Raw genomic sequence first — 14260 nt, forward strand, 5'->3', positions numbered from 1 at the left:
AATAATAATAATAATAATAATAATAATAATAATAATAATAATAATAATTATTATTATTATTATTATTATTATTATTATTATTATAAAAATAATAACAATAGTGTTATTAATATTTTATTAACATAATAATTTGAAAAATTATTATTATTATGTTATTTTTATTAGGAATTGTGGTATATGTATAATGTAAATAAATATTTAAATGTAATAAAATAGCCAACTTAAAGAAAAAATACTACTAATAATAATGTCATAATTTTTCACACAAGCCAAACAAGGCTTTTGGATCATGAAAGTTAAACTAGAAAATTACTATTATTATTATTATTATTATTATTATTATTATTATTATTATTATTATTATTATTATAATTCTAAATAATGTATTACTTATAACTGTGTGAAAGGTTAGTTATACAAAAAAAGTGACACAATTTAGTCCTGTTTAAACGTAAATCAAAATATCTACTTATAACATAGAATATACAGAAATCAGAATATATAATTAAAAATCTGACTATGTAAATGTATCTGAATATATACTGTAAGTCAGAATACACAGATACAAATTGTAATATCAAAATGTATAACATGAATATACACAAGTAAATCTGCAAATATAATTTTAAGTCTGAATATATACAAAATTTAAATTGTAAATATGTTCTGAATATATATCAATGTTGCTGTACATAGATGTCAAAATAATCTTGTACAAATAATTAGAAAAATAATTTTTACAGATTTTTGACAACAACTAGATTAAAACAAGTCCTTTTTGAAGCTTGAAAGTTTTTGATCCCATTGACTTTTTAATGTGCTGCAGGAAGAACAAAGCCATACAAGTTTGGAAAATCAAAAGGGCAAGTAAATTATAACAACTTTCATTTTTGAGTGTGCTATCCCTTTAAGAAGTAGTTGGAAAGTTTAGAAATATTTGAGAAAAACACTTGATTGTAATCAAAACATGCCTTTCTTGTGTGTATGTAACCAACTGACCTCATCAGATCCATCTGAACAGTCATTTTGTCCGTCACAGCGCTGACCGGCCGACACGCAGCCTCCTCCAACACAAACATACTCGTTCTGAGCACATGATGTCGGCCGAGCTGCGCAGACACAAGGAATTCACAAAATAATTTCGAGACAAGAAATCTTCCATCAAAGAATCCTATAAAAAGACGCATCCATCTACATGTCCTGGGACAATCTGTTCCTTGAAAGCATCCGCCTCGCACACGTGCCGAGGTCTGAAATAAACAGAGCTGCAGTTTCGGTCAGCGAAAGGTTGAGAGAGATTTCTGGCTGCACTTTTTGAAGTGTTTTCAGTCCTATTAATATTAATCATGGGGTAAAATTCCCCTGGCTTGCCTTGAGTCACAGGGAAGAAAAAAAAAAGTATCTGAAAGGGAGCTTTCTGAATGCATCTCCAGTGGTCTTACGATCAGAATAATTCACTGTGGATGGACTCATGTACCCTGTGCATAGCACACAACGCTGAAATATTCAAGACGAGGGGCCAGAAAAGATGGTAGGGAGACCTCAACAAAAAAAAAAAAAAAAAAAAAAGGGAGATATACTTCAAGACTCTTGGGGTTAAAATAACAGATGAAGCTGAAGTTCAGAACATGCATTATTCTGAGTTCTTGGGTGTTCATAGGTTCTTTAGCTTTAGATAAAAGTTTTTATATATATATATATATATATACATATATATATATATATATATATATATATATATATATATAAATATATATATATATATATATATATATATATATACATATATATATATATATATACATATATATATATATATAAACACGTGTGTACAAAACACACGCACACACACTCATTAAAATACATATAGATATACAGTATATATTAATATGTAAAATATATACTGTATATCTATATGTATTTTAATGATCTATATGTAATTTAATTAATGTGTACAAAACACACACACACACACACACACACACGCACACACACAAACAGATTAAGTAAAAAATGTGTATGTAATGATTTAATAAGTAATTTTAGTAAGAAATATTATTATTATTAACATTTATATAAAGTTAAATAATATGTCATATTGATTTGATAATATTTGTAATACTCGATTCAACGAAAAATACAATACACTGTTACCATTTAAATACAATTTATTCAAATTAATTTCATTATGATTCATGATGGTAATTTTAATAAACAAAACTGTTGATTTTAATAAAAAATAGCATTGTATAGTTATTAAATACAATTAAATACAATTATATATACCCAGTATTTACATGTGGTGTCATCATAAGAGAACTGTTCATTTTAAATATTGTGGTTATCACTAATACCAATATATCATCATAAACTAAATTAACACGATATCGATAATTGTTTATTCGAATATCACGGTTATCGTCAATACCGGTATATCGCGACAGCCCTAATATATATTAATATATATATATATATATATATATATATATATATATATATATATATATATATATATATATATATATATAACACACACACACACACACACACAGTGCCCTCCACAAGTATTAGAACAGAAGATGACAAATGTGGGGTCGTTTTGCTGTTAGTTTTCAGTGGAAGTGGCTCAGCAGTTATAAATGAAGGCAGCGTGGCAGGGTCTGAGGTTGTGCAGAGATCTCCAGTCACCATTGTGTAGTCATAGGCCTATGATCCCTTTGGATAAAAGGTGTCCGCTCTGTGATATGTGATTATAGGAGTGCCAAGCTTGCTGTCTGGGAGCCGCTTTGATCGGTTCTGGATCCGTTTGCATTATTTAAAGAGCGTGTGAAAGCGGCTAACCTGTCATGACAGTGTTGGCAGGGCTGCAATTGGCCTCATCTTCCCCGGTTTTGCAGTCTTCCTGTCCATCACAGAGCCATTTGACTGAGATACAGAGATGATTCAGGCACTGGAACTGATCCTCGGAGCAGTGGCTCTCACAGCCTCTCTGAAAACACACGCACAGGATATCAGCACTCAGACAGGAACCAGATGAATGATGTTTAGCAACTGATGAATGTGGTGCTTGAAACCTCGTCAGAGTTATCGGTGCAGTCGAAGTCACCATCGCAGCGGAAGCGTGAGGAGATGCACTCTCCGTTGGCACAGATGAAATTTTTGGAGTTGCATGTTACTGGCTCTGAAAGGAGAAGAGAAAAAGACATGGATGGTTTCTGAATTTGGCCTTCTTTTACTATTGGAAGCGAGGACTGTGAAAGCAAAATAAGCTTTTGGCAGCAATAAAACAAAAACAAACAAATGGCTGAATGTTTTTTTAATTATTATTGTTATGAACAGAAAGACATATCCAGACTTTCTTGGGTATGATCTGCCAGGAAGCCTAAGAAATGATATGGAGAAAATGTGAAAATGAGTGCAAGTAAATAAGAAAAAGATTAAAAAGACAGAATTGGTAAACGAACAACAGAAATAAAAAGTGAATACATGCAAACAAACAAAACTAATAACAATTGTGTATGACATAACTAAAGAAAATCAGACATACAGAGCAAACAAATAAGCAAAACAGATGGAATGACGGAATGAGCAAATGAACTACAGAGAAAAAAAAACATGCAAAAGAAAGAAAGAAAGGGAGGACTCAAAAGAAAAACCACAAGACAGACAAAATGAGAGAATAAATAAACAAAAGATAAAAAAAGAGACACAGACAGATAAAAAAACAAAGAAAAAAAAACAAATAAATAAAGAAAAGAAAAACAAATAACGTGTGAAAAACAGATAAACATAAAAGACAGAAAGAATGATTCACAATTAACTAAAACATACACAACAAACAATTAGGCAAACCAATTAAAAGCGAAAGTGAATGAGGAAAAATAAAATTGAAGTATATGAGAAAACAAATGAAAGACTGAACAAAGGAAAGATCCAAAGTAGTAGGAAATGAACAAACAAACAAACATACGGAAAAAGGAACAGGTGTTTCTGACAACATCTAGGTGTAACAGTACATTTTACATCATTCTCTCTTTTGACTTTTGTCTGTCTGTCTCTATTTTTTTTTTTTCTTTGATAGTAGTGAAAACACAATTGTCGAGTTTTAATTTTGCTATTTGAGTAAATTGGAATGCAAAAGAAAGAAAGAAAGAAAGAAAGAAAGAAAGAAAGAAAAACAAAGAACAGATGGAGCACAGATCTCCTTGATCACAATAAGCGAGCGCTGCTGTGTCACTCCTCTAACTCTATTATCAGTCTCTCTACAACCGGCTCCAGCTCTCTGCAGATTATCTGCCCTGACATCACGTCTTCACGACCCAATAAGAGCTTTTATATCTTCCCAGTGATGTTTCTGTGTGAGGCTACCAAGGTGAATCCAACAGAGGAAAAGAAATCGAACCTCTGTCTGGATTCACTCCCACCCAGCAAGTGAGCAAATACACCAGGAAATTACGGCAGGACAGACACACGCTTCAGAGCGGGAACTCATCTCTAGATAAATGGATGACCATGACTCATAGGTTCTCTCTTATAAGAGCAAAATCATGCAAAAATAGAACCTTTTGTACGTGAATATGTAAACTTGTGTCTAACAAACATTGTTCAGTAGCCTGTGTTCATTAAGATTGTTAAAAACGGGCTCATGGGACATGCAGCATGCTGATTTTGACTACATAACATGTTTGTATTAGTGTCTGTTGTGATGCAGAATGTAGATCTGTGAGGGTTCTGTGGGCTTATTTTTAATTTAAAGAGATGGAGAGATTGTTAGCGAAAGAATGAGACGGGAAAAAAGAGGTAGGGAGACTGACTGCACATAAAATCGCAGCTTATGAAATCTACAAGTCTGACGTGACAGCTGGGAAACCTTCAAAACAAAGTTGATCTTCAGTAAATAATGCTGAGCCAACAGCTGCTTTAAAGTGGCACTGATTTGTTTTGAGTAACTTGTGTACCATCACAAGTTTCAGACAACTAGCAGGTTCAAGCGCTAGTTAAAAGGAAAGGATGTGGAAAAGAAAGAGAGGAAAGAAAGAAAGAAAGAAAGAAAGAAAAGAAAGAAAGAAAGAAAGAAAGAAAGAAAGAAAGAAAGAAAGAAAGAAAGAGAACAACAGGAAACAACTGAATGAGAGGAAAAGGAAACATTTAGGTAAAAGGAATGTACACAAAAACTACAGGAAAATATAAAATAAAAGGAAATAATGTATAAACTGAGGGGGATGGAATGGGAAAATGGTAAAAGGCAGGATGAGAAAAAGAAAAATGGGAAAGAGGGAGAGGTAAAGGACAGAGAAGAAAAAAGGAATAAAATGAAAAGCAAAAACAAAGGAAAATACAGGTAAATTTAAAGGAAAGTAAGAAAAAAGGAAAATGGAAGGGGAACAGAATTAACACTAGGAAGATGGAAACAGGAAAATAGTGAATGGAAAAAAGAGAAAAGGGAAGGGAAAGGAAGAAAATTAAAAGTAAAGCAAAGCAAACGAAAGGAAATGAAAAGTAAAGTAAAAGAATGTGAAGGAAAAGAAGAGGGGAAGTGAGGGGAAATAGGAAATGGAAGGAAAAAAGGCAAGTAGTAAGGTGAAAGGAAAATCAAAGGAAAAAGACATAAAGGACAACAGGTTAAAGAACGGGAAAATTATGAATGGGAGTAAGAGGAAAGGGAAGGGAAAGAGGAATAGGAAAGAAGGGAAAAGGAAGAAAATTAACAACAAAGGGAATGAAAAGTAAAGTAAAAGGAAGTGAAGGAAAACAAGAGGGGAAAGTGAAGGGGAAATGGAATGAAAAGGAACGAAAATCAAAGTAAGTTAAAAGGAAAAACAAAGGAAAGGAAACATTATGTAAAAGGAAGTACTGTAAAAGAAAAATGGAAAGATGATGAATGAGAGGAAGGGCAAAGTTAATGGAAAGAGGAATCAGAAATAAAAGAAAAAAGACTACATTTAAAAGTAAAACAAAACAAAGGGAAGAAAAAAACTAAGGGAAGAAAAAAACAAAGGAAATGAAAAGTAAAGGAAGTAAAGCAAGTAAAGGAAAACCAGAGGGGAAAGGGAAGGGGAAAGGATGAACACTATAAGACAAATGGGAAAGGAAGGAGGAAAAGGACATGGATAGAAGTAAAACAAAACAAAAGGAAAATCAAAGTAAAAGATGTAAAAACAGACAGGAAATAAGAGGGGAAACAACAGGGAACAGGAAGTGAAAAAAACAGGAACGAAGTATCATTGAGGTGGAAATTATGCCATCGTGCTCTGCTTTCTGCTGCAAACACAAGTCTGACTTACATCGTGATCACATTTTGAATAAATGATGGCAGTGGCTCTGTAATCTAGTAAATAAATGGTCCGAGCTCACGCCACGGCACAGAGGAAAACAAAGCAACACGCATGGCCGTTTATCACGGGAGCCGCTGCCGGGAGCAACAGGCCGCTTCCATTAAAACCAAATTGCAGATCAGCGTGAGAGATCGATTCTGCCATTCAGTGGGACACTTTCTCCACTATCTGTCAATCAACGTCAGATGGCCGACATAAAACATACATCTGCACTCCAGTGGACAGTAGTTAGCAACATCCCGAGAAGACAGGAAAAATACATGTCTGCATCTCAGGGAAATTTATATAATCACTGCTTGGGAGACACATACATTTCCAGAGCAATCAACACACAATCTCATTCTCACTGTGTGTTTCACTCTCGTTTGAAAGTGTGAAGCTGGAGGCTGAAGACAGAGCTGAAGTGTGATGAGATCCACTGGGCTTTAGGAGCTCTTTGAGTAGTGGAGAACTTGTTCTGTATAATGACTCAGACATCAGGGGAGAAACAGGGAATAAATATGGAGATTTGAGACAACAGTCACACACGGAGTGTTGAAGTACTTTTGGACACTGTTTGAGACCCATGTGCTCTTCAGAAGAAAAAGACGGCTCAGTGTCACACACTGACGCATGAGCGTTAGCTTGTAAATCCCTCTCTGAGGATCCAACATCTATGTGCCACACTGTGGATTGTGATATCAAACAATTTTTGTTCTTTTTTAGAAACCCTGCTGTGCCTGTATGTCTAGTAGTGTTAAGAGCAAAGTGTGATAAGAGGAACATATGAAAGCTGACTGTACTTAAATGTCAAAGCATTGTCAATAGAGACAAGAAGATTAGAGCATGATTACAGCAGCAAACAACACAGAGCACATTGAAACTAAACAAAACGTCACAGAAAACTGAAACTAAACTAAATAATGAAACACGGCACAATGAAACCAAACAAAACAACAAAGCAAAGAACAAAGTAACTAAACACAAAATACAGCCCAATGAATCTAAAGGCAAGGAAACTAAACAACAAAACATGGCATAAACTCAATAACAAAATGGAACACAATAAAAATAAAATAAAAAAAAATACTAATACAACGAAGTGATGTAAACTAGATAACAAAACGGCACAATGAAACTAAACAACAAAATGCACAATGAAACTAAAAACTGGCATAAAACTACACAAAAAGCATAGTTGAACTAAACAAAACAACAAAGCACAATAAAACTAAACAATTCCGGGTAATGAAACTAAGCTAAATCAAACTAACTAAACAAAACAGTGCAAGCCCAATGAAAATAAACAATTATGGGTAATGAAATAAAACAAAACCAAACAAATTAAACAGCACAATTAAACTGAACTAAAATAAATAACAGCATAATTATAACTTAACAATGAAGCACAACTGAACAAAACCAAACTAACTAAACTAAACAACAGAAAACAGCACAATGGAATGAATCAAAGCAGCACAATGAAACTAAACAAAACAAAACAATTGAGCACAATGAAACCAAACTTAAAAACAACACAATAATACTAATCAAAATTAAACAAATGTAACTAAACAACACAGCACAGTGAAACTAAACCAAACAAATGAAACATAACCTAAATAACAGCCCAATAAAAATAAATAAAATACAGCACAACTGAACTAAACAAAACTAAGCCAAACTAAACTAAACACAAGACAGCACAATGAAATTAAGCAATGCAGCCATACAAAACAAAACTGAAAAACGAACAACAGCAAACCTCAACTAAATAATAGCACAATAAAACTTAAAAATAAAAATAATAATAAAAAAACTAAACAAAACTAAATAAAAAAAACTAACTCAACTTAATAACATATCCAATTAAACTAAATAACAGCACAATAAAACTAAATTAAATGACACAAAAGTAACTAAAGAACACAGCACAATAAGACTTAACCAAACGACACCAAACAAACTAAACTAAATACTAAAGCACAGTCAAACTAAATAACAACAAAAGCACAACTAAACTAAACTAATAATGCATACTGTAGAACAATGACTAAACTAAACATGGCACACTAATACTAAAACAAAACTAAAATCTAAACAAGGCACAATGAAACTAAACCAAACTAACAAACATAAAACAAAGAAACTAAACAAAACAATACACATCACAGTGATAAAGCACGCCAAACTACAGCAAAAATAAATAAATAAATAAATAAAAATACACTACAAAAAACACATTTGGATTTTAATTCATCAAAGGAGAGTTGCTGTCACAGACATCCTCATCTACAGAGGAGGTGTTTGTTAAACTATTCACTGCATAACTTTGTACAAGTTAAATAAGAGATTAAAAGCAGAATCACGTACTGCAGTTCTCCTCGTCTGAATTGTCGCTACAGTCGCTCTGCCCGTCACACCTCCAGTGGTCCGGTATGCAGTTGTTGTCCTTGCAGCGAAATTCATGCGGACCACAAGTCTTTTCATCTGCATACACAAACAAACAAAACATTCATTTGAATTCCCTCAGTACAATGGCAGTGCAAAACAAATCCTGAGCTCTTAGATAAACTAATCTATAACATGTTTTGCTTTAAAAACTGCACTATTAACACAATATTCAGACTTCAAAACATTTATTAAAACTTTTAACAGAAAACAAGGAATTGGTACAAAGCATATTTTTGCAGTTTTGTAGTTTATTGTTTATTTATTGTTTTGTAAATTGGTATATTTTACCAAAAAATGTTTACTCATGTTTATTTTTTTATTTATTTTTTTACAAAACTAAAAACGACACAATGAAACTAAACAAAAATGTGCAACACATTGAAACACAAAACAAAAACTAAAGTACACTAAAATAATATTAACACTTAACATGGCACAATGAAAATAAACAAAAAAGCAAAACAATGAAACAATGAAACATCATTAGCTTATTAAATTGTTGAATAGAAAAAAACTGTGATGGTGACTTTCTGTTTAATTTAAGATACAAGTCATATTTTTGTAGTTTGTTTTTATTGTTTGGTATATTACTATTTTACCAATAAAATGTGCTAATTTACCACTGTTTATTAATTTTTAACAGTTCCAGCAAACACACGGGCACAACAAAGTCAAACTAAACATGGCACAAATTAAATAACACAAAATAAATAAAATCAAACTAAACATTTGTAAAACTAATTATTTCATAAAAAAATAATAATAATGAAATAAATAAATAAATAAATAAATAAATGAATAAATGAATAAATGAATAAATGAATAAATGAATAAATGAATAAATGAATAAATATTTAAAATCCCATGATAGTGACTTTTCAGTTTATTTCACTTTAGGGTACAAAGCATATTTTTTGTAGTTTAGTTGGTTGGCATATTATTATTTTACCAATACATGTTCAATTCTTCCAGCAGCTACACCTGTCAGGTTTTTTAACCTTACATTTAACACTTTTTTTCTTCTTCACAGAATCCCACAAGACTGAATCAAAGGCACAATGGTGAAAATCACGTGTCCCTGCTCTGAAATAATTAACATGCTAATCCGAGCTGATTTGAGTACAGGAAATCAGAAATGCAATTTCCCCTCATCTGAATGCTGGCGACGACTAATCCAACTATCATGAGAGATGATGAGAACATAATGCATGATTAATTGACAATCACAATGCTGTGTTTGAGTCCTAATTCCCCGACTTAAAATGACATTAAGAGAATTCTAATTTAGAAAGAACAAGGCTGGAATATTAAGATTTTTCCTCAAATAGCTTTAGGGCTTGAATCACCTTCAAGTTGGATGAAGACAGAATTTTTCGCTCATTAAAACCTAACAGAGAATATGAATATGTTTTTACACTCATTTTTATATGTTTAAAGGAATAATCAATCATCAATTCTTGACTGTCAAAATATTTTCTAAATTACATAGAATTTGAAAGACAAGCAAACAAACGCAGCAGGTATAATGAATGAATCCATTGTTTGAATGTATTTGTGTCAGTCTGCATGCTTTCAAAGAGCTACGGGCAGCGTTCTTGGCTAATTAACTTTCGCCGACGTGCTGCCAACATGAGGCTGATCATGGTAAATAATTCAAAATAAATAAATTGGATCATGCAGTGATGTAAGAGGCCACAACCAACAAATTAAGAGCGGTGTTCAATGCGTCAGAGCGTGGCGGCACACTGAATGTTTCATGAGAGTTCAATCCAACCGTTCTTCAGAAACAACAATAATGTGGATATGTGGTCATGACTCGGCAAAACACAGAATCAGTGCTCAGCCATTCAAACCAGAGCAACCAGTGAGAGAATGAGATGTGTTGAGAACACAATGAAGAAGAAGAAAAAATATAATAATATCGCTCCTCATAACAAAGTACTGCAGTATAACACTCCTGAAATACTTAATACTACCTGCTGACACAAGTTTAAAAAAGTACATAATACATATTTTGTATTAGTTTGATGTCAATTCCAGAAATAAGATAGAAGTTATTGAAAAACATAAATAATAATAATAATAATAATAATAATAATAATAATAATAATAATAATAATAATAATAAGTTGGAATATTTTAATAATTGTTTAAAATATAACAAATATTTCAAATATTCTTAAATATTCAAAATATTCTCTTCTTAGAACAAACCAACTACAATAAAATGACACAAACTACCTCTGTAATTAAAGAGAAGTGACTGAAAAAGACTGATATTACATTATATTTGTATTTTAGTATAAGATAAATACATTTAATTCCATGTATATTTACTCAAACTTACAAAAAATGTAAAATCTGTTAAAATATTAATAATTCAAATATTTAATATTAATAATAATATTCAGTTGTTGTTGTTGTTTTTTAACTGAGTGAATAATTTGATGAACAAAACAAAATGAAACAAAAAAAAAAATTAGCGATGTAATCCAGTCCACTGCACTCAGTTTATCCATTTTACGATGTCCATTTCCATCACAACTTTGGATCCCTTTTCATCTTAGTCACCCTGACAATATATTTCATATCAGTGTCCTCTTTGTATATTATACAGCCACTAGTGGATGCGTTTCATCTTAATATCTCTTTAGGAAATGCCCCGTTTCCAAAGAGATGTAAGCAACTTATTGATTTTTGGAAGATGAAGCTCCACTCCGCTGATGGACATTCAGACCAACACTTAGGGAACGTCCTCATGGTTAAAAATCAATACAGTATTATGCTGGGTTAATGTGAATATTCCATTATATCCTCTCAATGCTGTAAAGTGCAGGAGTGAGTTGTGTATCTAGGGAAATCCAATACATCCTCCAGAGCAACAATGGTTCAAATCCAAACACAATTCCAGCACTCAGAGAGAGAGAGAGTGCTTTTTTAGACTTTAAGAGCATTATATCTATCACAAATTTGTCAGATATTTAGCCAATTATTATTATTATTATTATTGTTATTTAGGGCTGCCCCCAATCGTCAATTAATCGTTAGTCGACCAAAATGTTATTAGTCGCATTAAAAAATAAAATTAAAAATACACTCGTGAAGTCACACAGTTCGTTAACTGCTAGTCTACGGTAATACAGAACATCAGGCATGACATCCAAACACTCAACCTCAAATATGGCTTATTACCTGAAAGATGTAAGTATTAGCAACTTTACATGGCAGCTCAATCTAAAAGTATGTATGGTGGAAAGATACATGTATTCGTACCGAACCATCACGGTCCCTCTCATTTGGCACAAATCCAAATATTCCATAATATTTCCATATTTGCAATGTAATGTATCTAAATGCTAAGCTATTATTTATTATGCAAATTCTTATTTTATTATTTATTATTTTATTTTGATAAAGTACCAACTGTGCTGTCAAGTTAGCAATGCTGGAACTGATGTGTTTTGTGTGTGCATGCTCAACTGTTTCCTTATATCAGCAGAATCAACTTTAAACACGTATTGTCTTATTTATTTACTGTAACGATGTACAAAATTCTTATCTTCTATACTAATACTAATCTTCGGGAAGAAGGAGGCGGGAACCGGTAGACAATCAATTCAAACTTAAATGCTCAAAATAAACACAAAACAGCGCAGCAGCCCCTCACGGCCGACTGCCGCGCACAAACAAAATCAAAACACAAACTAAAACCCAGGACTGGTCCTCTCTCGTACTTCACTGTCATCGCTCCAGTTTTATATCCTTCCATCTCCTCCGTGGGACTCGAGACCGGAGGATCGAGCAGGTGTAGCCCATTTCTCAATCACTCCACTGGCCTAGCCCCGGAGCCTAAATTTTAATTTCGTTATTACCAAATACCCATCTTAATTTAAAATGTATCTTAATTTAATTTGTAAAAAAAAAGACTCGTTTTTATTGGTACGTTGGTCTATTTATAGGCTAAATGAACCTATTTAGAGTGCTGAGATGTTACGATGTTACAGAGGACTTACTTTATTTCTTTATTCCAACTTCCAAGTGGTCTATAGTCTACGTTAGTTATGAATAAATTATGTTAAAACATGTATAAATTACTCATTCTTGACACAAGGAAAAAGAGCTGTGTGCGTGTGCACATTTGTATAATGTCGGGCTGTAAACGAGTTTGGGCTTTAAAAAAGCTGTCATTCAAAATGTGCTTGGCGGGTTCGGGCCGAAACCTGTTGGGCTCGGGTCCTGTCGGGCCTAACTTTTAAGGCACGATTACAGCTCTACACCCCAAAACATTGTGCTTTTGTAAAATAAAGAAAACAAATAGAATGTTGCTTTCTGCCATGTGAGTTTCTTTTCTGTGAACAAATGAAGCCTGTCACAAAAATAAACAAACTCGTGTCACGCCCCCACCTTGTTTATCTGTAAACTAAATCAAATATATTTCATGAATGTATTCCTTGTATGTACAGGCCTATATGTACTGAAGATTATATATGTAACAATACAATAATTTGTGTTGAGAGTGCAATCATATCGAACTGTGACCCCCGTACCGAGACACATACCGAACTGTGATATCTGTGTACTGTTCCACCACTAGCACTATGTATCTATGTGGAGTGTAAAGACTGAACAGCATCGCTCACTGCAGGACAGATGGAGGCACCGGTGCGTCACTTGCTCTTAAAATAGGCTACTCTGGCATTTTTGATCATACAGATAAGAGTAATACATCTTTCAAATCTGTAACGACTCTATGTTTGTTTATGTGCACTAACAATATCAACAAATCATGCATTTATGAAATAATGAAAAAGGATGCGCTTTCTGCCGTCTTGGTCTGTGAACTTGAGCATGAAACTCTGTGTATATATATATTTGCCTTATAGACATTAATATATATATATATATATATATATATATATATATATATATATATATATATATATATATATATATATATATATATATATATATATATATATATATATGAAGGTGCGTCACTGATGCAGAGATGACGAGTCAGTGTCACCGAGTTCATCTTTTAAACAGAGTACAAAGAAAGCACTAATTGATCAAATTATTAAATGTTAATGCAGTCTCCTTACTGTTTTTCACTGACACATTACTTCTGGGGTGCGCTGTGGCAAGATTTATGCATATGCTTGAGTGCTTATGGCTATAAGCAATTAAAGGCTAATTTATAATGACTTAAACAGTTTATTAATAAATGTGAGATTAGTCGAATAATGCTTCAAATGAACGACTACTAGTCGACCAGAAAAATCCTTACTGGAGGACAGCTATTATTATTATTATTATTATTATTATTATTATTATTATTATTATGACTCTCTTCTTTCAGACGAATCCAGTCAGAGTTCTATTAAAAATTGCCCTGGCTATTCCAAGCTCTTTCATTGCAGTCAGTGTGTTACAGTTGAACACTCCACAAGTCTTCATTTAAAGCACGCGCGTTCATAATAAAATGTGCCTCA

At 32.7% G+C, this 14260-nt stretch overlaps 1 protein-coding gene across 1 annotated transcript in view; it reads right to left on the minus strand.

Moving 5' to 3' along the window:
* LOC127987963 (low-density lipoprotein receptor-related protein 1B-like) overlaps positions 1–13325 on the minus strand; it is a 14780-nt gene extending 1455 nt beyond the window's left edge. Inside the window, exons 1-5 of the mRNA XM_052590427.1 lie at positions 13316–13325; positions 8688–8804; positions 3075–3181; positions 2842–2989; positions 1000–1109 (exon numbers count right to left, since the gene is read on the minus strand). Coding sequence (XP_052446387.1) covers positions 1000–1109; positions 2842–2989; positions 3075–3181; positions 8688–8804; positions 13316–13325 — 492 coding nt within the window. The remainder of the gene's footprint in view (positions 1–999; positions 1110–2841; positions 2990–3074; positions 3182–8687; positions 8805–13315) is intronic.
* Positions 13326–14260: the final 935 nt, after the last annotated feature.

This window comes from Carassius gibelio, chromosome B22 (assembly GCF_023724105.1).
Source record: "Carassius gibelio isolate Cgi1373 ecotype wild population from Czech Republic chromosome B22, carGib1.2-hapl.c, whole genome shotgun sequence".
Classification (NCBI taxonomy): Eukaryota; Metazoa; Chordata; class Actinopteri; order Cypriniformes; family Cyprinidae; genus Carassius; species Carassius gibelio.